This window comes from Chrysemys picta, chromosome 15, assembly GCF_011386835.1.
Source record: "Chrysemys picta bellii isolate R12L10 chromosome 15, ASM1138683v2, whole genome shotgun sequence".
Classification (NCBI taxonomy): domain Eukaryota; kingdom Metazoa; phylum Chordata; order Testudines; family Emydidae; genus Chrysemys; species Chrysemys picta.
Window position 1 is genome coordinate 29,169,007 of NC_088805.1, and position 24,979 is coordinate 29,193,985.

General features: G+C 41.4%; 1 protein-coding gene across 3 annotated transcripts in view; it reads right to left on the reverse strand.

Annotated features, from left to right (window-relative positions):
• The window catches only part of NAA25 (N-alpha-acetyltransferase 25, NatB auxiliary subunit), a 46,233-nt gene extending 25,916 nt beyond the window's left edge, over positions 1-20,317 (reverse strand). The window contains exons 1-10 of one of the 3 annotated variants that reach the window (XM_065568787.1): positions 20,299-20,317; positions 14,494-14,579; positions 13,537-13,675; positions 11,332-11,450; positions 7,898-7,972; positions 6,930-7,037; positions 5,398-5,476; positions 4,145-4,256; positions 2,670-2,759; positions 1,686-1,855 (exon numbers count right to left, since the gene is read on the reverse strand). In XM_065568787.1, coding sequence (XP_065424859.1) covers positions 1,686-1,855; positions 2,670-2,759; positions 4,145-4,256; positions 5,398-5,476; positions 6,930-7,037; positions 7,898-7,972; positions 11,332-11,450; positions 13,537-13,675; positions 14,494-14,553 — 952 coding nt within the window. In that variant the 5' untranslated portion in view covers positions 14,554-14,579; positions 20,299-20,317. Of the gene's footprint in view, positions 1-1,685; positions 1,856-2,669; positions 2,760-4,144; positions 4,257-5,397; positions 5,477-6,929; positions 7,038-7,897; positions 7,973-11,331; positions 11,451-13,536; positions 13,676-14,493; positions 14,580-16,799; positions 16,880-19,981; positions 20,142-20,298 lie in introns of those variants that run through there. The other 2 variants (XM_005298588.4, XM_065568786.1) reach the window with 2 other exon arrangements.
• Positions 20,318-24,979: the final 4,662 nt, after the last annotated feature.

The window sequence follows — 24,979 nt, forward strand, 5'->3', positions numbered from 1 at the left end:
AAACAACTGTTTTTCTGCATATAAAAGGCAGGGCCAGTATTAGGGGATAGCAAGCAGGGGAACTGCCTGGGGCCCCAAACCACAGGTTGTCCTGTGAAGTTAAGTTGCTCAGTCTTTTGCTTCAGCCCTGGTCGGGGGGGCTTGGAACTCCAGGCTTCAGCCCCATGCAATGGGGCTTCGGCTTTCTGCCCTGGGCCACAGCAAGTCTAATGCCAGCCCTGCTTGGCAGACCCCCTGAAACCTCCTTTTTAAACCATGATTTGAGGACTTCAATGGCTCAGACACAGGTTTGATACAGGAGTGGGTGAGTGAGATTCTGTGGCCTGCGTTGTGCAGGAGGTCAGACTAGATCAGGGGTAGGCAACCTATGGCACGCGTGCTGAAGGCGGCACACGAGCTGATTTTCAGTGGCACTCACACTGCCCGGGTCCTGGCCACCAGTCCAGGGGGCTCTGCATTTTAATTTAATTTTCAATGAAGCTTCTTAAACATTTCAAAAACCTTATTTACTTTACATACATCAATAATTTGGTTATATATTATAGACTTATAGAAAGTGACCTTCTAAAAACGTTAAAATGTATGACTGGCACGCGAAACCTTAAATTCAAGTGAATAAATGAAGACTCGGCACACCACTTCTGAAAGGTTGCCGACCCCTGGGCTAGATGATCATAATGGTCGCTTCTGACCTTAAAGTCTATGATTCTATGCTTGGGGCGCCCGCAGAGGGCTCCGGACCCCTGGTTGAGAACCACTGTATTAGACGGTCATTAAATAATGACTGACTGATCCTCCCACCCATAATTTCCAGGACTTGTGAAAATTTAAACCAATGAAAATAGAAAAAAAATGCTTAAAAACAGATATTCTCTGTCAAAATTATTTAAAGAAAAAGTAGAGTTCTGCCAAGCCTAAATATAACTATGAGGAATTTTCAGTCCTGCAAATGAACGTATTCATAGCAGTTTCTTACGTTCAAAGTTGAACAGTGATTTACAAATCATGATAGTTTCATTTCAGATCTTACAGTCAATCAGAAAGCTTAACCCATCTGATAAAGAATGAGAGAGGGGGAAAAAAAACAGAATATTTCAAGCTACCCACGCACAATTTATCTGATGATATTTATTTTCCTGCATCTAAGTGCAAAATGAGTTAATTTAAATAGGGTCTGCAGAAACCCTGCTAATATTAAGCCACATTCTCTTCCTTACTCCACTCCCCAAAGTGTTTTTTTTTTTTAAACTCATGAAACCCCCAATAAGTGCATTTAACAAGCATTATTGTTCTCATTTACAAGTCTGCCAAAGAGCCCAAAGAAATATCAGCCGGTGATTACACTAAGGATGACAAAGGGAGAGGATTTTCAAAATTATTAAGGGATTTATCAAAGAACAACTCCCACTGAAAGTCACTGGGTTTGTGCTCCTAAACTGATTAGGTGCCTTTGAAATCTCCCCCAAAGACCTAGTTTTAAAAGGTCTAAAACACTCTAGAATTGTTATCGGAATAATATTTGACCTTCTATAACACCTTTCATCTGAAGATGCTTTATGCATGCAATCCCTGCACACACTTTACATCAGGCACTACTAAATTGATGATCCCAGTACAAAGAGCTTGTTCTAGGTTGGTGTTCTTTCCCTTAAGGTTTAATTTATCATCCAATTAGTGGCTCTTACCTAGTTTATATTCATCCTTACAACCCCTGTGTCGCAAACGTCTAATCAGCTCCAGTTCGGCTAGGTAGGGTCCCCGAAGTGGCCGAGAGCTCTTAGCTTCTTCTGTTATCCTCTCCTCTATAAATTTCACAGCTTGCTCCGTAGAATAATGCACTTCTCCTTCCAGAGAGCTGTGCAGTTAAAGATATGAGTATTGATTTCAAGTATTCTTCTATCATTCCCATTTCTGAGGCACTGGCAGTAAGTGGTAAGCATGCCTTAACATCACTCCCTCAAAGCAATCAGGTTCGACTGATTCTCTGACCCAGACTCTGTGAAGGGAGCAGGTTAAGGAAGCTCTAGTAAAGTCAAAACTAGCATTATATGCATGCCTCCAGAGGGGGTCAGTGCCCTCTTGGAACAGGGACTAGCTTCCGCAGCTAAGTAGCTTGGGCACATTATGTGCCAGCAGCCATGATAACTCTTGAGATAGAGAGCTCTACATTAGCATGCACTTACACTAACTATTTACCGATACTGGATACACTAAAGCAAGGATGGGAAACTAGCGGCTTGGGGTCTGCATCTGGCCTGCCAAATTGTTCTATTTTTCCCACCGCAGCCCAGATTGGGTAGGCAACCTGGCAGTCCCAGGGTCAGGTCAGAGACAGGGCATCAGATTGCAGGGGGAGGGTCCCGCCTACTCATGTGTTACGTGACACTGTGGCAAGAGCCAAGGTGCCAGAGCAGGGAGCCGAGCTCAACTCTGAAGGACAGGAGCTGTTGCCACAAGGTAAGCTCACTCCCAACACTCCCTTCAGGGGCAGGACCCAACCTCCAAGTCTCAAACCCCAGCCCATCAATGGTTTTAGTGGGTTTTGTGGCCCTCAACTACCTTAAAATTGCCCATCCCTTCATTAAAGTAAAACTATCAAGGGACAAACTAGGATTTTGACATCTACTGTATGAAGAGGAAAAAACCCTCAGGGATAGTAGTTGACTTACTGCTCTCCTTCTGCTGGAGGAGTCCAGGATTTGTCAATGAGTTGAAAGACTGAATCAAAGTAAATTATATAGAACTGCCAATCATCCGAGCTAAAAAACAGGCAAGGAGCAAAATTAAGGAAAGTGCAAATAACGTTACTCATACATGCAAGTCTAGTCCTTTATAAAAACATTGTCAGATCTTGCAAGTCACAGAACAATTAAAAAACATAGGGAAAAAACACACCAAGAATCATTTCCACTAGAAAATTTCCCATCTTAAAGGGGCACTGTTAAGCAGAGGTTTCTAAAACCAACATATTTCAAGAAACTCAAGTCCAGATTTATATTTGAAGTTCTTTTACAATTTTTTAAAAGGGATTTTGGCTCCCATTAACATTTATAAAGGCCTTTCCAACAAGGGAATGAGCAGGTTCAAGAGTAGCACCACCAAATTGCTAATGTAGGAGCTGGGAAATGCATCTGACCATCAACAAACAAGTGAAACTGACTATATACAAAGTGCTACAGAATGCACGAAGTAAACTGAAAACTTTTCTCTCTATATCTAATGTTTCAATTGTAGTAACCTTAGCTGTTGTCATTCCCTCCGGTCCTCCCCCTACCCCCCCAAGACTCTAGGCTTTAAAATCTCCCCAGGATTTCCACTATAGTTACGTTCAACCTTTTGTTAAAGAACAGTTCTTCTAAGTAAGATGTTTTTGATCACTTGGATGGCAGTTTCAGACAGGATTCACTATAATCCCATTAACTGTGTCCTAGTCCTTACAACAAACCCTCATGACTGTCTCAGAGGCAGATCTGATCATCCTGATTTGCTCTGTTCTGATGCATCTGCTGCTTTGAACATGTCAGTGTATTTCCTAGGGCAAGTCTACACTGCTGTGAACCGACGCTATGCCGATAGGAGAGCACTCTCCCGTCAGCATAATTACTCTGTCTCTGCAAGAGGCGGAAGCTGTGTGGGTGGGAGAGTCTCCTACCGATACAGCGCGGTATAGACACCGCTTTAAGTCGATGTAACTTATGTCGCTCAAGGGGTGTTGTTTTCACACCCCTGAGTGACAAGTTACATTGACTTAAGTGGTAGTGTAAATCAGCCACCAGAAGGAAGCCTGGCAGATTAAGAGAACTAGATTGTAGGAAATAGTTGTAGGAAATGACATTCAAGTACAAGTTTGCATTTTTTCTGAAAATTAGAATGTTGGATAGCAAAGTATGGCCCTCTGGAAATAGATTAGTTTATTTCAGGAAAGCACACGTTGCACAACTCATTTGTTCACTGTGACAGTTAGCGGAGCTTCCATGTGAACGAATGATAATTTGCAGTCTTAGCTGCTCTCATCAGAGGCTCTCCAACACTTTTCAAGCATTCAGGCTCAAACCTGGAGAGACAAGCAGCTGAGGTACTGTGGTGACGTGACTTGTCCAAGGTCACAGAGTGAGTCAGTAGCATAGATGTGAACACAACTTACTTTTTCAGTAGCAACCTCCTGGACAGTGCGTTGCATTCTGGCCACTTGCACAGCTTCTTATACATCGCCATACACTTATTCTCTCGACTCTGGAGCTCACTAGTCAACTTCTCTAAATCAGAAACAGTTGTGAATTTATTTCCTCAATCATTTTTCTTTAACAACTTTCAGAACAAAGTATTTTATCCTACACAGGATGCAAGAGAGAAAACACATTCTTCTCCAAGACTGGAGGGCCAGGACTGAAGTCCAGGATCAATGCCAAAAAGCACTGCTAAACCAAGAGGTCAGTAACAGATTTAAGGTCCTATATCTTGCAGGTCAATGGTGCTAGAAATGAGTGCTTTGTTATTGAAAAGCTGGGAGTCCTAACATTTAATTATTTTTAAGACCTGGTACCTCAATTTACTGGGGCACCTGGCACTGGCCACTGTCGGTAGACAGGATACTGGACTAGATGGACCTTTGGTCTGACCCGATATGACTGTTCTTATGTTCTGCATCAGCACTAGAAACTCTTTGCTGGATCAGCACCTATTTTCCAACTGAGGAAAGTGCTGAACCTGCGATTAGAAAGAAAACATTTTATGCCTAATTATTGGCCAACATATGACATAAGGAGGGACAGAAACTCTATTAAAACAATCGTCTCAATAACACATCACTACCCTCCTTTTTCTGTTAGAAGCATGGCTCAGAAGCTGCTGGACCCGGGTGCAAAACCTTCCCTTGAAAACTACACAGGACTGGGTGCAGAACTGTAGAGTCTGACTGGAACCTTGATATTCTGGCTGCTCTTACGTTACAAATTCACTTTTGTGGTAGAAAAATAAAGCTCTAAAATCATCCAGGAGGAAGGGGCATAATGCCACCCCTAGCAGCACTGGTAGTTGTGAGCTGACATGATGGGATTTTGTGGGTTCAGTTATGTTAATCTGATAATTGCCCTTTGTACAACATGCTGCTACTTTAACACAGATAATGGAATTGATGCTGCAAACACTCCTGCGTGTAGTAATACCACAAGCAGTCTAATGAAACCAGTAAGAAAATCTGCAGAATTGGGCTCAAGGTATGTTACTGGTAGGAGTTAAGTTAATTTACAGCTATCTTTAAACGAGTACATGTGCAGAACAATTAAATTCACATCATACAAGTTCCCAGCAAAAGACCTGGGGAAAAAGCAAGAATACCGGCAAACCTCCACACAGCTGGGGTTGTTAATTGATCGAAAGCGTTGAAAGATAAGTTACCTCCTAGTTTTCCTCTAACAACATCCAAGGCTTCCTGATACTTCTCCAAACGTTCCAGTATCATGTAGTAAAGTTCAACCTTAGAAGAAAGATTTGTATACACTGACATTTGGAAGTAAAACAAGTGAAAAGTGTCTGGAAATAAAAACAGTTTGTGCTTCTGTCATTAGGAAGAGGAGAAAGTCAACGCTGTCTGTAAAACTGTCTAATAGCCACCAGAAAGGAAAATTCAAGAATTTAATTTAACGCCCTCTAATCCCAAAGGATCCCCTGGGCTTTACAAACACTACAAAGAAATCACTTCATCTAGCAATGAACTCTTCACAATTTTACACCACCTAACAACCTCTGCCCTCACTTCCTTCCAACACCCTTTCATTCCTTATGCTCCTCTATATCCTCTCTCCACACTGCTCCCTTTGTCTTCCTGCTCTCGCTCCCTGCTTCACACCTTATTTCATGCAGTAGTCTCCTACTTTCTGTACACCAACCACCTTCTCCTTTCTCAGTTTCTCTTCTCAAAACTCCCTTTGGCCATGGGGCCCCTATGCTTATAAATGCATTGCTAAGATTCCCCTCCCCCTCTTTGCATCTACATTGCTGTCCTGTTCAACTAAATTTCAGTTTTCAGTTCTGATTTTTACTCACTTTCATCGTGTTATTGGTTACTTTTGCACCTTGTGACTTCCCAGAAAATTGTTATATAGGTTCACTTGACTGAAGAAGTCTGTTTAATTAGCAATGAAAATCCATTTTTTAAACAAATGTGAATATCAACATTTCTTTTGTCTCCCTGTGTGTAACCACATAAGAAAAGCTGCTGACCATACTGCTTTGTTTGACCAAGAGGAGAAGCCCAGAGAGCACGGACTGGATGTGTACCAGCAGAAAAAGTGAACAGGACATGTATTTCACTAACAGTCCCTTTGAAAGAATCTGACCATTCTATGATTTCTCAAAGTCAGCTTTTGAAGTTACTAGTGCATTTGTCTCAACAGCTACTGTTTTCGGTTTAAACTGAAAATTAGAATCCCTGGCTGCAATGTACTTGTATTAAGTTTGTGAGTTCTTCTGAGACACAGAACTTGTTTTCTATCTTCGGGGTTCTTAAACATCCATAGAGTGGGTCACACTTCAATAGTTTGTCTCACGGACCATGTTCTCTCTAGTCATGTCTGCATAGGCCACCTTCCTTCACACTAGCAATCATATAACATCCCTGTGGCAACAACAGCAATTCCTTCCCTTGAACAGGAATATTAGGAGAGTAATATTTGGAGCTGTTTTTATTGAGAGTTACCAGCTGGAAATGGAGAGCCAGCATTGACCAGCCAGCTCCCCTGGATCACCAGCAAGCCTTCTACTTTGTGTACTTAATAATAAAAAAGATTACAGAGCACTATAATGGGAACCAGACTCAGTATTAGGTATGCTATACAAAGACATTAAGCTATATTGTTAGCACAACATAAAGCTCATACAATGTATTAACCATGCTCACATCAAGTAGAAAACACATTTGCAAAACTTACTTCAGCCTCAGCTTCAATCTTATCCTCCTTCACCATTTTTTCCACCATTCTTTCAGCTAGGGGCAAAAACATTGTTTTGGAGAGGTTTTCATCTTGTGCTGAAATAGACTAGGGGAGAGAGAAGAATTACTGTAGCAATTTATCAGCCTTTCCTATTGTCCAGCTCAAAATTAATTTTTTCATCAGGCGGGAAACATGACACACGCAACAACCCACGAAATACCCATCGGGCTACCATCAGCAACATGGGTGGACACAGCGTTTTGTAAAACATGCTGCTGGGGAAGCAACTGATGGTACAATGAAGTGCTCACTCTTCACAACTTGAGTCTCAGAACAACGTCACAGACAACGTGTTATCAATAAAAATACAAGTCACTTACTGAATTCATTTCTTCTACAATCAAATTATTTCAACGCATACAATTATTATTTCCATGTTTATTTTTTGCCTGACTAAGGCTATATCTATACTAGCATTTCTGTCGTCAGGGGTGTGAACCTTCCCTCCTGACTGAAATACATTTCACTGACAAAAGTGCCGGTGTGGACAGTGCTATGTTGGTGGGAGTCACTCTCCCGCCAACATAGCTACTGCGCTCGTTGGGGGTGGTTTAATTATGCTGACGGGACAGCTCTCTCCTGTTGGCACAGAGCAGCTACATGGGAGACTTTACAGTCGCGCAGCTGCAGCAGTACTGCTGTAAGTCCATAGCATAGACATACCCTAAAGGAGGTCTGTCAGGAAGTTTCTGGACCACACAAAAAATATAGATTTGAGGAGGGTTCAGTGTTTACACTGACTTTATACAGAAATAGTAGCACCCTACAATGCTAGCAGGCAGCCAGCCAGCTTATTTAAGACAGCTATTGGGTATTTTTCATAATGTGAAAACACCCACAACATCTCAATGTGAACATTACACCCATTGTTAAAGTCTTTAATTCAATCAAAATGCTGTATTCACCTGCATAATTAGGCTCATCACAGACCAAAAGTAGTAAGGGTTTTTGGGGACAATCTTATAAAGTGCCATTCCAGCCTGAAAAATATAAGACATGTATCCATCATTTCAAAAATGCTTCAATTTATAAGGTGCATTATAGAAAGTGAAAGAGTGATAACAACAGTGACAAACAATTCCTGAGGATTAGCGACCAGATAAGAATTTATTAACCCCAACTGGATATACTCCCTAGCAAACACCCTCCACCGAGATCTATACTGGTAGTGATGCAGTTTCTCTCCCTGCATCTGCTGCTACTTTTTAAAGTGTATTATAGCTTCAGCTGGCCTGGAAAGGCATTTCTAGAAGAGTGATTATTTGAAGAGCCTATAGCTTTAGATACAGGGTGCACGCATGTGTACACACACTACCTACTTCTGCAGATTAAAGGAAGGTTTCAGCTCTGGTCTCCATTTTTGCACATGTTCATTGTATACATACAACCAAGCGCACGCTTTTCAATGTAAACACCTGCACTTGAACATTTTTAACTTGCACATGCATGTGTTCAGATTTTGAAGGCATGTGGCACAAGAGACGCCCAGTTGAAAATATGGCCCTAAATATCAACATACAGCCAAGTCTTCAGTCACTTAACTTAGAATGGAAGTTATTCTTATTCACACATTCCTCACACAAGCATTATGTCTCTATATAAACGAAGACTTAACTTTCCTACATTTACACCTCTACCCCGATATAATGCGACCCAATATAACACGAATTCGGACATAACGTAGTAAAGCAGCGCTCCGGGAGGGCGGGGCTGCGCACTCTGGTGGATCAAAGCAAGTTCGATATAACGCGGTTTCACCTATAACACAGTAAGATTTTTTGGCTCCCGAGGACAGCGTTTTATCGAGGTAGAGGTGTATTAGATACCCATTCAAAAACACCTTATATTTGCCATTTACGAGCATTACCAATCTAGATAATTTAATCAGATACATGTTTGTACAATGGTCTGAACAGAATATTTCGCATTTATGTAACATTTTGTATCCATATAAGACTGGTATTTTCCATTCATTATTCCAGCTAAGAGTACAATTATTAGAAGGTGAAATGTCTGAATTTCAGATTTCATATACAACTAGTAAAGTAGCATTATATACTGGCCTAGAGTAAACAACGAGGTTTCTTACTGAAGGATGTTTGCATCACTGCAAATCTATGCAAAAAGCTTTTTTTTAAGATTCTGGTCAGAGTTCTATACAATCAACGCAGTTGTCAGAGCAGCAAAAAAGGACTTTGCTTAATTCAGCCATAAATTAAGCACACTTCACCTATAGACGAATTCTTCATTTTCTAGACCTTTTACCTCCTTAGCACTGCTAATCTGGGAGAGCAACATACTTCATTTTTAGATGGCCTGACATTATTAGAGATCTCAGGATCCTACTGATTTTGAACCCTGAAATGTAAATGCATGTTTATGCCTGTTTCTTTTGAAATCAACAAGTTCTTTAAATGGAAAACACACAGAGGGCTGTCTAGAATTATATATAAAGAGTATCGTATATAAAAATGATGGCAGTAATGGATTTTTTTTTTGTAAAACCCAAAATAAAAATGACATGCATAATCATTTTTAACATAAGCAAGCATGAAGCAAACTAATTCTGTGTTCCCAAATATCAGTATAAATATAATCCTTATTTAAGACATTAAATCAAAGTCAAGGCCAATCAAGAATTATTTGAAGCCTCTATCTATGCAAACAAAAAAAATCCATTAAAACAAGCAAAATGTTAAGATTAGATTAATATCCAACTCACAACTATCATAGCATATCTCAAAAGTTCTCTTTCTGCACAACTGCAATATCATGTATTGCATGATACATTGCAAGTCAGACTAGAATCTAGCCCTTTTAGTATGGAAAAATTGTAAATCCAAAATTGTTTTGATATTCAGATGCAGGTATGTCAAACAAGAATAAACCAGATCTCTCTATATTGGTATTTAGCACTTTGCAGAAATATATATTTCCCTCTGATTAATAAAGCTGTAACTTGGTGATATGCATATATCAGTGCAATGTCACAGCTTGCAAGAGATTGGTGTAGTTGGCTTTTCTGAGACTTCAGTCTCACTGACATGGATCAAGTGGGTAACAAGCGGGTAACAAGCACAGTCGTAGCAAATTTAGGGATTAGCAAACCAGATACATTCCTTGGTGTTGTGGTCAAATCTACAGCTATTTTTAAATAAATACTGAAAGTACTAATGTTTTCACCCCTCAGCTCATAGAGAGCCGAGAAGCGATTAGTACAATAAGAACTATTTTTAAGTAGCAGTCTAAATTAGCCTACCAATTCAGGACAGATCTGAAATGAGACAATGATTTTACAATGATATTGCAGATTTAAGCCTTTTATGAAGAGTCATTTGATAAAAAGTTAATCATTCTCTAAGGCACCATATATACTAATGATTCAGTGCCCAGTCGAATTAAGCCACTTACAGCTGGGCCACACAGAGATTCATCACCATTATTCAACTATTTTTTGGTTGAGGAGACAGGGTCTTTGTACAGAGATTCGAGTCACCTTAATACAGTGGGAAAAGAGAGACTGAAATCAATTTGCCTGCTTCCCTGTGCTTTTTATACATAAAAAAGGGAGTGTGTGTACGATTTGAAAAGAGACTTCCATTTATAGGCATTCTCCAGGCACCTAATTTGGAAAGAATGAAAAACAAAACTAACAGGCATGAGATTGTCTTGCCAACTGAAAACCAAGATGCATGTAAAGAAAAAACAACTAAGCTTTTCTTCTATCAAAATACAAGCTGCACAATTTAACTCCACACTGGTTTCTAGAGATAAGAGTGCGGGCAAAAAAAAGAAAGAAAGAAAACTTTACAAGTTTGTACATTTTTTGAAATTGTGGCCCTCAGGAGCTCTCAGTAAATCTAAATATTCCTGCCTAATACACTCCCTTATGTGTAAACTTAGTACTCTCTGATATAGATATCAATAGGAAGCTACTATGCCAAGAAGGCCATCCAACAATACTGCATCAGTACAGACTACAGTTCATAAAGTTATTCTTCTCTTTTTAAGGGGAAAGGAAGCAATTGTCTTTTATATAAAAAACACAAATCTGAGTAATAGTTCTGTCTAACCAACCCTGTATCAAATATATAATCATGACGTAGAATTTTAGTATTGATTCAGCTCAGCTTTCTAGAAAATTAAATATAATTTTAAAAGGTGTTGGTCACTAGTACAGTCTGATACAGAAAAGAGCCTTAGGGAAATGTTAGATTTATTAGTTACTTTGTTTCATTGGAGGAAAAAACAAAACAAAAACCACACTTCTAAGAACTTTGTCCCCACTATTGTTAAATGCGACACCTACGATTACTATAACTGAAATGGATGAAGGTACCTGTTGCATTTTCTTGTATTCCCCGACCCTGGCATAGGCCATGAAGAGATGAGAATGATACTCCTCACTGTTGGGAACCTTCTTTACAGCTGCCTCGTAAAGTTTTGTTACCAACTCCGCTAAACCAAAAACAGATGTTTCAGTTCTCACACATTTGGAATATAAAGTTATAAAGCAGCTACCTCAAGATAACATCTGGGATACTTTGCAGAGTAATTAAATTACACTCAACACCTATAGGAACTGGTCTATCTCTCCCACAAACACACAGTAGGCAAGAAAGAGAAATGTTTAGAAAAAGAGTGTGTGTAAAAAAATAGAAAAAAAAAAAAGACTAAAACGTTCAGAAACGTACTGAATGCTTTCAGATACGTCATGTGTTGGGGTTAAAAAACTTCCAAATTCACCCATCTGGGGGCATTACACCAATTCAAGATTTATACTTGGGTCACATGGAGACTGTCTACTTTAAATACATGATTTATTAAGACACAGAATGAATTCCTCAAGTTTAAATCGTTTTAAGGAAACTTCTCTAATGCAGCAGTTCTCAAACTTCATTGCCCCGCGACCCCCTTCTGACAACAAAAATCACTACACAATTCAGGATGGGGGACCGAGCCTGAGGCCTGCCGCCCTGGGGGGGGGGACTGCAAAACCAAAGGGCTTCAGCCCTGGGCGGGGGGCCTATAACCTGAGCTCTGCCACCTAGGACTGAAGGCTCCGGCCCCAGGCAGAGAGGTTTGTGGGACACTTTGGCCCCAGGCCCCAGCAAGTTTAACGCCAGCCCTGGCAACCCCATTAAAATGGGGTCATGACCAACTTTGGGGTTCCGACATACAGTTTGAGAACCACTGCCTAACGTATTAGGAGCGACTATGCTATGCATTAAGAAGCCCTGATCTTTCCCAAGTGACTTTTATGCTTTCTATCTCTTTTAATAATTTAATACAAAGATAATTTATTAAAAGATAAACCTATTAATATAGGTCTCTTATGATTAGATATTTAGGAGACCTAAACACTATTTGTATTTGATTTTAACATCCCTTCTCCCCCTCGCACCCAAAAATTATTTGTACTTACCCACACAATCATTATTGAATGTACTTTTCTTAAAAATTCAAATTATTCTTCACATAAAAGCACTATATACATGCAAGGTATTATTGTTAATAAGGTTTAGTATGATTTTATAAATTCTTGAATAATTAATTTCTACGTGTACTACAGTCAGTTCTATTTATGTTTATATTTTTCTGGTTTTTAAGTTGAGAATTGTAGAAATAAAGATTTAAAGGCAGATATGAAGAGATTTCATATTATTACAATAAAAGTGCTTTAACAAAGCAAAGATTATGTACTGGAAATTAACTAGTAAAGGACACAAGAGGTTGCTATATGTCAAGAAATGGCCCTGGATAGTTACACCTTCTCATGTAAAAAAAAATCCAGTTTTTCAGTCTACAATCATTTCTGCAATAAACCTGATAATGAACATTACTGACACCTCCTCAGGATAGTGATAAGGTATCTCCTTGTGCTGCAGACTAACCAAACCACATATGCTTTCTCTTTCATAGAAAGCATGCACAACTTTGTTTACTGAATGACCCAAGAAGTTATGATTCAGATGAATTGTTTTCAAAAGAGTAACAGGAAAGGGAGGGGTCGGGATTTCCCCTCTAAGTCTGCAACACAACTTCTAAAGCCATTTTGAGGGGCTAAATTCCTCGATTGTGTTTATATACATTATTTTAAATTGCTTCTTCAAAATTCATATACAGTATTAGCCGTTTATGATTTACATTATTCCTATTTAAAGTAACAACAACAACATCACATGTTTTTTGCTGGAATAAATTTGAATGAATTTGTTTGATATTATGACTAACATACAATGTTAAAATTACTCTGGACCCAATTTTCAATAATAGGAGCCTAACCAGAACATCTTGCTTTAAGATGATCAAATAGAAACTTGCATGTCAAAGGGGCATTTACGCAGTTCTGTGCCAAACTGGGCATCTGAATCCCATGTCTGAACCACCTATTAAAGTGCCCATGTGTGAAAACTGGACTTTGTACATTTCCCTTTGAATTTTGGGCAATAATTCATTTTAAAGAAAGGCCCAAGGAAAGGTTGCATAATTATGATCAAGAAACTGAAATTTGCAGGAGAAAAGTAAAATAAAAAAAACCTACGTCTATGCATTTCCCGGTAAAGGATAGTTAGTGCTTGCAAAGAGTTGTCATCTGTAGGTTCGAGTGCTGTTACTTCTTGTGCGAGAGCAAACGCTTCATCTTGTTTCCCAGTTCTCTGCAAGCCGATTGCCTTTAAAACCTACACATGTAATAAAGAAGCAGCTATTGAAAAACATTGCCAACATCTACAGAAGAAAAACTTATTTTGAAACAAAGGATCATTATTAGAGAAAAATCCACTTGCCCATGGTGAGAAAGGGACTTGTCTAAGTGAGTGCCATCAATTTAATAAAATAAAAATAAAAAGGAGGGGGAGGTGTTGCGAAGAAAAACTTCCAAATGTGAATAGTGTAAAACTGTTGTTTTCAACCTGTGTCTCAGATTTCTAATGGGGTCTGCACCTCCACTCAAAATTTTTTAGGGGCCCGCAAATGAAAAAAGGTTGAAAACCAGTGATGTAAAATGATGCAGTGCTGCCTTCCTCAGTCTGTGTAGACTGCCAGTTTCAGTGCTTTTGCTGCTGCTCAATTTTCCCTACCTGTAGCAGAGTGAAAACCAAGCAGTCTCACCAGTTTTCACTACTGCTGTTCAGAACTATGGGGTCAAAAGAGAAACTAACAATATTCACATCTGTTTCACTTTCCAGCAGCTTGGGAAAGCTCTGACAAGTCGCAGCTGCATCAGTAGCCAGAAGCCCTGGTAACATCATAGTAGCCAAAGGGCAGAATTTGGCAGTTTAGAAAGTAACATTTCTTAACACATTTTCAAACAAACATGATATTACATGATTTAAAGTGTTCTATTAACCTTCTGAAAGATTTTAAGAAACACTGTGGCTTCTGTTAAAAAAAAAATATCACAGATTACTGGAAGCTTGAATGGGACAGCAGAATTTCTCCAAATTTCAGAACTGTGTTTGTTCAGTAAAATAACATAATGAAGAGCAATCAAACTTACCTTAGCGCAGTGAAGATCTTTGTGTTTTTTTAGCAGTTTATCTGCCTGCTGGATTGCCATTTTATTATTGCCATTATCAAGATAATCTACATAAAAACACACAGTGATTACAACTGACAGCAAAGAAAAGATGGATATCTATTCCCTAATCTCAAGGAGGGGGGAAGGTCTGTGCTGTAAGAGTGATAATTAATGTTCAGTTCACAACTACTGAATGCCTGTTCAGTGACCATTTCCACAGTGCATCTTAGAAACATATCTCATTTGTTCTAGTTTCAGTCATCCCAACACAAAGTACAGTAAGAGACTCTTTTGGTCTTTCCTGATAAAAGCTCAGGATACATAATAATATGACAAGGCACAATGGCTTCAGATACGAGCCTCTCTCCACTAAAGACTAGGCTGACATCCTTTGCTCTAGTTACAAGTAGAAGTGAATTTGATAGGCTAATAGGAGTCTTTCCATGGATTTAAGTGTAGGTGGATCAGACCCGAAAAGACATTTGCAATCTATCACTACATGGAAAGACCTATTAGGTTATATGATCCATTCCTCAATCAGTGCAGGTTCGCACCCTACTAATATTCCATGATGCTATGTTTAGTCAAGTTTTAAAGCACTCAAATAATGAGGCTTTCATTGGCTCTATGGAGACTATTCCACAATTAGTATTTATTGTTTTCTATTACTGTAGCATGCAAGAGCCCATGGCCTGGTCTACACTACAGAGTTAGTTTGACGTAATGCAGCTTACATCAACCTAAATCTGTAAGCGTCTACACTAAAATGTTGCTCCCGCCAATGTAACTCGCCCCCTACATTGACTTAATAACTCCACTTCTGTGAGCGGTGTAGTGCTTAGGTCAATGTAGTTAGGTCGACGCACTGTCAGCGTAGACACTGCCTTGCTGCCATTCAGAAGCCATCCCACAATGCCCCACACTGACAGTTAAATCAGTGCAAGCACTCCAGGTGAGGACATGCATCACCAATTCAAGGAGCACGGTGTGGACATGCAAAAGTTATTTAGTTACTGTGGGTGGCTGTACGTCATCATAACTTAGGTAGACTTAATACTGTAGGTAGACTTCCCCCAAGTCATGGAACAAGATTCTATTATTCTCATCTCTTAGGGTTTGTCTAACACTGCACAAAACCCTGGGTCAACTAACTCGGGTTCACACTACACGGCTAAAAATAGCAATGCAGACATTCCCGCTCAGGCTCTGAAACCCAGTGAGGGGGGAGGGTCTCAGAGCCTGGGCTCCAGCCTGAGCAGGAACATCTACACTATTACTTTTAGTCTCATAGCGCAAACCCTGTGAACCTGAGTCAGTTGACCTGGGCTCTACGACCTACTGCCACAGTGGATTTTTTTTTTTTTTTGCAGTGTCGACATACCTTTAGAAAAATGTGGCTATACAGTTTAAAAGTTTCTTTTCTCATTTCATATCATTATTCTCAGTTCTAACTCCAATGGGATACACTCAGATTATTTGAAAATTACTGAAATCAGAATAAGAGATTAATCTGAGAAGAGAACAATAAACCCACTCAATCTTTGCACCACGTCAGACTTTTTGAGACTTGTTAACCTAAACCTAGCGTAAAACAACTGGGATGTATCCAATGAGCCAAAAAGCATAAGTGAAGTGTTCCTAATTTTCTTCTAAATTCCTGGTAAGGAGCTAACACTAGCTAACTGAAATTAAATTATACACTTTCTTGCTAGGACTGCATTTCTTATGAGGACGGATTCCACTGAGTTAAGAAGGTGACCCTTAGTAATTTCCTGCCATATTCTACAAAATTCATATCCATATTACTGAGATTTACATATTGTGCAGTCTATCCATACTAACTAAAACAAAACTTTCAAGTATTTCAACTAACAGGGTAAAATGATATTATGACTTTATAAGAGGTGGCTGAAAAGGATGCACAGCAACCTCTCTCCAATGCCCTTCCAGGCTTGTTAGACCTTACAGATTTGCCGAATACAGACGTTTTAAAAATTATGAAATTGAACAAGCTGGTAACCTCATTATAAATTGATGGGTTTTTTGGTTCACGGATTTATATTTCATGGTACACGCACACTCTGCACAGTCAATCTGTGGAACTCCTTGTCAGAGGAGGTTGTGAAGGCTAGGACTATCACAGGGTTTAAAAGAGAACTAGATAAATTCATGGAGGTTAAGCCCATTAATGGCTATTAGCCAGGATGGGTAAGGAATGGTGTCCCTAGCCTTTCTTTGTCAGAGAGTGGAGATGGATGGCAGGAGAGAGATCACTTGATCATTACCTGTTAGGTTCACTCCCTCTGGGGCACCTGGCACTGGCCACTGTCAGTAGACAGGATACTGGGCTAGATGGACCTTTGGTCTGACCCAGTACGACCGTTCTTATGTTCTTATCCAGTTTGCACTGACTGTCTTGGGGTTGTTAAACTTATCTAGCTGCACTGATAAGATCTCTGCTATAGGTAGCAGTGTAACACACAAGTCACAAGGCTTTCTAAATAGTAGCAGAATAAGGACTATGTATTGTCAACAACATGAACAAGTTTCTCGGGAACCAAAAGAACTGGCATCTTCCATTTATCACAAAAGAACTTAAACTAAAGAAAAATATTAAAGTACAGATTATTAATAGCAAGTCTATGGGTGGAGATTTTAAATGAATGGAAATGCCCAACATAATTAACTTCCTGATTAATGTACAACAAATTAAGATAAAAGATGGACATAACTGTCAAGGCAACCTGAGTAATCAAGTACACAGTACAAACAGAAAAGTGATGTTACAAGCAAAGTAACTAGAACCTTCACCCCACACAAAATCTGTTTACTTTTTGGCCTTTAATAAAAGCTACACAATTACATGTTTAAGAAGCCATGCTTCATTTATTAAGGACTATAAATACCAAATATTAACTACAATACCTTAGGTTCCCAGTGATGCTTTCTAGAGCCAACACTATGCACTCAGCACATTGCATTTTAAAAGGCATTACACTCTCTCTGACAGCTACTAGGGCTGAAACACCAAAATACATCTCAGTTAAAATGTCAGTATATTTCAGTGTCTTCTGGCTTAATTTTTTTAAGTTACAGTTTTTCTAACAGTTAAATTTGAATTTTCTCTAGTTTAAGAAGCTACTTGCAAATGTATCACTACCTACAAAGCCAGCAATTCCAGGGCATGCCATAGAAAATTCAGAAAAACTCAGTTCATCACATTGAACCAAACTAGAAAGCTACAATTACAATTTCTGTAAGGAATGTTTATTTTTCTTTAATATAACCATGTCTTTATATTTTTATTCTTTACAGTATTTTAACTAACACCAAGTAGAAGTAGCTATGGCCCCAATCCCATAAAGAACGGCCTCCACTGACTTCACCAGAATTCAACCTGGGATGCAGGGGTCTACCTGCAAAGTTTTCTTTGTGAGACAAGTACTTAAAACATGAATGGTGCACTTAAAAAAACAAGTTCATCCCTAACCAAATGCAATTCCCCTTGTGTTTCTAATCAGTGATTTATTTGCATATGGGAAGTCAAGTACATTTTCTGCACTCTCTAAATTATCTGTTCTGGGATTCTAGAAGTTTAACAACATCCCAGTGCGGCACATGCACAAATATAGAGCAACATTTTTCAACTACTTTCTTAACCAATGTGCCTCCTAATAAAGCTTGAGAAGGACTGCATGCAATACTTAAAGATATTTTGGGGCAGACTTTTAAGACAGGAGGTTGCTGAACAAGACTACTCTCTTGTAAAGTTTCACTGCTTTTTCTCTCTATTGATTTTTGTATAGCCATCGCTATGATATCTAGGTGCCCCAATATTTCAATCCACAGCTTTAAAGAGTGTGTGGCTTCTCTCGCTCCTTTTAGACGCACAGATAAATGAGTTTTTAACTTAAAAATCAGTTTTGCATGGGGAAGATTTGATGTTTGTTTGCAAAGGCAGATGGGGAAAGAAAGCTCAATTCTGCATTAAAAAATATGCATCCACTCTTACAAGTCTCTCAATCTTTTGTGCAAAACAAAATAAACTGGGAACACAATTCTCTTAACCAGGAGGAAAAGAAATTAACATGGCAATTGTCCAAGGATGTTTTGCATTAAGAAATTATACCATTCCCTTCTCTCACCCCAAGAGTTAGAGAATTGGGAGGTTTCCAAGTGTGGGAAGACAAGGAAGGATATCAAAGCTGCACAGCAAGTTAAAGCATGGGGTAATATATTTAGCATGGGGTAATGTAACCTACAGAAAAATATACAGAAGTGGAATAGGACAAATACATTCTCTAATGCTGGTGAGAAATTCATATTTAAAGACAGGGATCCGTTTTTGGATGGGGGACGCAGGAGAAAGAAGTTATTTGTGGCAGGGATGGTGTCCAGCACTTAGTATACTGTGGGTGCTATTATCATGCAAATAATTAATAGCTTCCTCAGCTCCCAATTGTAGATATAAACCACTATACAACCCTAACGGACCGCGAGCTAATTGGGGCAGGGACGCTCTTTACATTTTGCCTTGAACACTACCAACTTGGTGTTGAGGGCTAAACAGTAACATAGGGCCAAAAACCAACCGGGTAGAGGAAGAAAGGGCCAATCCCTCAGTTTCTCACCATGTAAACACAATTACTGACAATTTGCAGTAATAGCTCCTTTAGCAATCCTGGGCTGAGCACTTCAAAATACCAGTAATGATTAATCACAGATTTGTAAGGGGCGAGGAGAAGCAGGGAAATTCTCTCCTCCCTAGCCCAAGCAGAGGGTCTACACTATGTAAAGCCTCTTTACCCCATGGTGGCCCCACGTGCTTCAGGGAGGGAAGCTTAATCGTGATCAGTCCCTTCACATGTTATTTCCAATATCAGATGCAAACCAGCCCAACAGAGCTTATAATGGGGATAGGGTGACCAGATAGCAAGTGTGAAACATTGGGACACTTTTTTTTTTTTTTGGGGGGGGGGGGGGGATAGTTGCCGATATAAGACAAACCCCCAACACTGGGGCACCTGGCCACGCGAAGTGAGGAGGGAAATCAAGGGGACACACCCCGCCTCCAGGGCTTGTGGGGAGACATGGGGGTCGGGGGCCCCCGAGGAGGGGTGAGGGGCCCTGTGGGGGCAGCGGCTGGGACGGGGTGAGGGGCCCCTGTGGGGGCAGCGCTGGGTGGCACAGAGGGGCAGGCTAGGGGGTGAAGGGCGCCCGAGGGAAGGAGGTGGAGAGGGGCGCCTCCCCCTCCCGCAAGGGGCTCCGCCCGGGGTCTGAGCCCCGCTCCCCTGCAGGAGCTCGGGGGCGAGGAGGGTTAGCCCTTCCCGGCCCAGCGGGGCTCCCCGGGCGGCGGGAACCACGCGAGGCCGTGGCCGCGGCGCGGCCTGGTCGGGGAGGGGGGGAGGTGCCGGGTGCCAGCCGCGGTGCGGGGGCAGCCCCGCTGAGGGGGCGGGGGGGTCGGTACCGTAGATAGGCCGGAGGCGCCGGTCGTTGGGGTCCTGCACATGGCCCCGCGCCGCCATGATGAGAGCGCAGAACCGCAGTGCGCAGCCGCCGCGCCGGCGGGACCGGCCAGGCTCGGCCCGGGGGGCGGGGGAGGGTAAAGAGGCCGGGTCGGGCGGGCGCTGCCCGGCCTCACGTTCCCGGGCCGCGGCCTCCGCCCCAGCCGGGCCCGGACTCCCCCCCCGCGATAGGGCCTGTCGCGATATGCCTGGCCAAGGGAGAGCCCGCGGTCTGTGGGGACAGCGCCAGCCGGGGGTAGCAGCCCCCGCCCCGGCTCACCTCCTGGCTGCCGGGGTTGGGCCTTCCGCGATACTCCCCCCGGCTCGCGTGGCCGGGCTCTCCGGTCCCCTAGTCCCGCCCTTGCACAGTGCCGCCCAGGGCCTGCTGCGAGGTCCCCCCCTCACCCGCGCACCGTGCGGGACACAGGGCCCCAGCGTCCAGCCGGGCCGTAAAACACAGCAGGGCAGTGACCCCCCTTCATGGCCCTGCGGCCTGCCCAGAGCTTCACAGCAGCCCCGGGGCTACCACCCAGCCCCCTGCTTGCCCCCGCCTGGCCCTAGGGTAACTGTGAGGCCTATGGCCATGTCCAACAGGTGCGATGCTCTCCTTCCACCCACTGGTAAGCTGTGGCCTGGGTGCACATCCACACATCATCAGTCTAGTACTTCAAAAGGGAGTTGTGAGTTTTATCTACTCCTTGCAAAGCACTTTGAGGGTTTTGGAGGATAAGCGTAGAAAAAGGCAAAGTCTTATTAATCATGCTCCCCCTATCTCACTTCCTTCTGTTTGAGTTGCATAAAGGGTTTTTCAGCTGCCAGCCAGCTGCATGGTGCAGTTCACAGAGAGCTGCATTTCTACTGTCATTCACGCTTGAGTCCTGTGCAGAGGCCGGGGGTGGACAATGCGATGGATCACTTGATAATTGTTCATTCCCTGTCAAGCACCTGGCATAGACCACCATCAGAAGACAGGATACTGGCCTAGATGGACCATTGGTCTGACCCAGCATGGCTATTCTTACATTGTGTGTCTGTAAGACCCTGTTCTCAGTTGCTTAGTAAAGTTTGGCAAAATTATGTTTGGGCTGAGAATTGGGAATGTTTGATAAAGAGACTGGGACAAGGAGTTAGGGGGACACTGATATTGGACAAGGAACACACGGAGAAAGGGTGGGAATAGGAGACAGTGGGGACAGTGTATGTGGAGGACATGAGAGACAGGTAGGGGAGAGAAATTGTATGAGGGCCTAGGACTGACTTGGCAAGGAGTACAGGGTCAGGGAGCTGAAGGCAGGGACACTGGGATAAGAAGCCTGATGAGCAGAGGTTACCTGTTATACCATAGTATAACTAAAGGTTCCAACCTAGGACTCAAAGGGCTGCCAATATAATACCAGGTGATAGACTTTGTTTTTTCAGTTTGCTTTTTTAAAAAGCTACGAAGTTACATACATAAAAATTACATTAAAAAATTAAGGTCAAGCACTCAAAAGTTAGGAAATGCCAGAATTAAAGGTTGCCTGTGCAGCCTTAATGCATGAATTCAAAGAGGTCAAATTATAATACAGCTTAATGACATGATCACATACTATTTTTTCCAAAGGACTCCTGCTTCATTCAGTGATTACTTAATACTTAGCTCTTATATAGCCCTTTTCATCAGCAGATCTTAAAGCACTTTTTAAGGGAGGTCAGCATCATTATCCTCATTTAACAGCTGGAGAAACTGAGGCACGAAGAGGGGAAATGATTTGCTCAAGGTCACTGAGCAGGCCACTGGTAGAGCTCGGAATAGAACACCGGTCTTCAGCATCCTAGTCCAGTGCTCTGTTTGCTAGAACACACTTATTTTGCTGCTTAACAAGCAGGAATACAATGCTTTGTTTTCCCCTTGTTGTTTGCTGTGTGGCTCCATGCCACATTTACTGCACACTACTCAAACCCTACTCTGAAGACAATCATTAGTTTCCTCAAGGGCTTTTCTATGTACTCACCACTATAGTATCTGAGTGCTTCAAAAATATTAATGAATTTTCCCACATCTCTGTGAGATGAGGAGTATTAGCCCCATTTTTCAGGTAGGATATGGGAGCACAGAGAGATTAAGGTCAAAAGCATCCACTAATTTTACCCAGTTTGAGACATCTAGGACATGTTTACGTTAACACAATACATTAGATGTTCGAAGTACAGCTCCCCTTGACTTGCACTCCTGCATATCAGAGCCCAGAAGCTGAAGTCAGGTACCTAGAAAGTTAGAAACACAATTAGAGACCAGCTGTTGAGTCTGATTTAAAAACTTGACTAGCATCATTCACACAAGAACTCCACCCTGGCAAAGACACAGGTAGAATGCAGTTTTCTGGGGCAGCACAGCATTAAATTGCCTTAATCACATGACCATTCTTTCCTCCTGCAATCCCCTGCCTCATCCAATCCCCATCCAGAACACTGATTTTCAACCTTTGACCTGCACTTCCATTCCTGTTTTTTCCATTTCTTGTCCCCATAATCACTTGGTATCTGGGAGATGTGGTTCCTCCCTATCATGGGGGGAGGGAGCCTTTAGTTTTGGGAAGGCCTAGGCTCACCCATCCCCCCAGTACCCACAAGAGGCACACATCTTCCAACTTCTGTAATGAATAAAGCAGACAAGAGTCTCCTTCACTGCACTACTCTGATTCATCCCCACAGCAAATCCATCACAGGCAACATTACTTCTGTAATTTCCAAACTTTGGAGTGATTGGGTTTGCAAGCTTAATAATGCTCTTTATTATAGTTTGTGTAAAGTGCATATAAAGTATATTTATTTAATGCACAAGGATCCTTCAGAATGAAAGGTGCTGTGTATAAATTTAAATTAATTTGGTAAACATAAACGGTTAGTGACTTTGTCATTAGAAACCACTTTCACTTGATGAAACTAATTTAAACATAAGTTCTGATTCTCAACAAAATCAGTGGCAGAGTTTGATATTAATATGTGTAGAATCTACTTTTCTGCAGCAGTTCAGTCTGTGTTAGCCTGCATGGTCTGGGAAGAGACAGTAATTGCTTTAAACTGCTTTTCAGATATCCTTGAGGCCCTTTCAAATAACACAGATTCAGTCATACTTAAGAGCATCTTTGCTGATCAGAGACAGCAGTGTTGGTAAGTAGTTTAATACCGAATTATAAAGAAGTCTGAAGTAATACCACTTTCTTATTCACAACCATTTATAATAATGGTTCTGTAGCGGTCAACAGAATGCAAGTTCTAAATTCTCACTTACTGGATTGCCAGCAGTGCAGAATAAGAGGCTTATAGCATCTTTCCAGGCAAAATGTTATTGACTCCACAGCTAACATTAAAAGGACACAATTTTCCTGTAAATCAAGGCCATAATAATAATCTAATGTTTTGTAAGGTATGTGTCTGACCAATGCTTGCAGAAAGGAAGTGACTAGGTATTGACTGGAGCTGGGGGAAAAAACAAAACAAAACCCACTATGAATGTCACAGGATCTATAACTTGGATGCCCAGTAAGGTATGCAGCTAAATACCCCATATAAATGTTTACAGTGTAAGAGCTGACCAAAAAAATAAATAAAAATCAGTTAGATGCTGCCAGCATCTTGAATGTTACAACTCTATAGTTACATGTATTTTATTCACTCTGGAGCATGGGCCTCTAAACATTAAGAGCATCAATAAGGTCATCTTTTCTTTTTCACTAATTAAAACTTGGTCCAGTGCCTGAGACAGAATATTGAGTTAAATGGGCCACGTCTGTCCTGATCTGGCAATACTTGTGGATCCAGGAAAAAGAAATATAGAATAGGTAGAAAAGAAGTTATTACTAACATTTGTAGGGAAAAACAAATCACCAAACAGGATCTACATTTGATGAAACTGAATACAAGATCAGCATTTAATACAAGTATGATGTCCAAAGTTTAAGTGATTTCGTAAGAGACATTTTCTGTCAAGCATTCTAACAATAATAGCTATGTGTTACTCTTATTCTGTATTGTACCTTGTAACAGCATCCCTTCATAGCATGAGGTAGCCCTGCAACATCCCTGCCTTAGTTTCTTCCTCTGAAGTGGGTCCTCTTGGCCTTCTCCACACGGGAGAAAGGTAGCAATGTGGCTTGGTTCTCCTGTCTCCTGTGGAGGGGCAAGGAACAACTGCAGTCTCTGTGCCACCATGGTTCCTTGCTAGTGCACCCTAGGCTTTCAAAAGGAACAGTGAGGAGGTGAGGCCAGGGCAGTGCCCCCCATGCCACACCAATTAAGAAGTGGCTAGTTGCAATGTGGAGAGAGCACGATGCACAGTCATAAATTTCCCAGCAGGCATGCATTTCCTGTGTTCTGCAGGGCTCTGCTGAAGCAGTAGTCGAGGCACAATCCCTTCTAGAGCTCCCTCTAGCTTCAGGGTGGCAAAAATAATTGACACTGATTGGCTAGCTTGTTGACATTCTCAGCAGAGAGGCCAAGGACTGAATGGTTCAGAATCTGAACTCCCGCCTTCTCACTCCTAGAGATGGTCCTTTCACGTTAAGATTGAAGCAGCATGGGGGAGCTTCCACTGCTACTCCCAGGCTGTATCTGGTAGGAGGTTATAGGGAGGATTTCAGCCTCTGGGGCTATCAAGCTGGCACCTTTCAGGTACAGTAAATTAGTAATGCATGTATATTATTTACTCCTCCATACAAATTAGTCTATGAAGAATAAAAATTAATATGAAGAAAATAAAAAGTAAGGAAGAATTACAAGATTAGGATGAAGCATCACAGAGGGAACAGCTTCCTGGCCTAATTCAGCAGTGGTGTAAGTTGAGTTGCCTCTCCTTATGTTAGCAGTGAAGTTTGCCTTTGTCTTCAGTCCTCGCCAAATGCCAAAATCAAATCACACTGTTGTCACCAAATTCAACGCAGCTCGCTCATCACACTTTACACAGTTGCTGCAAGATCCTC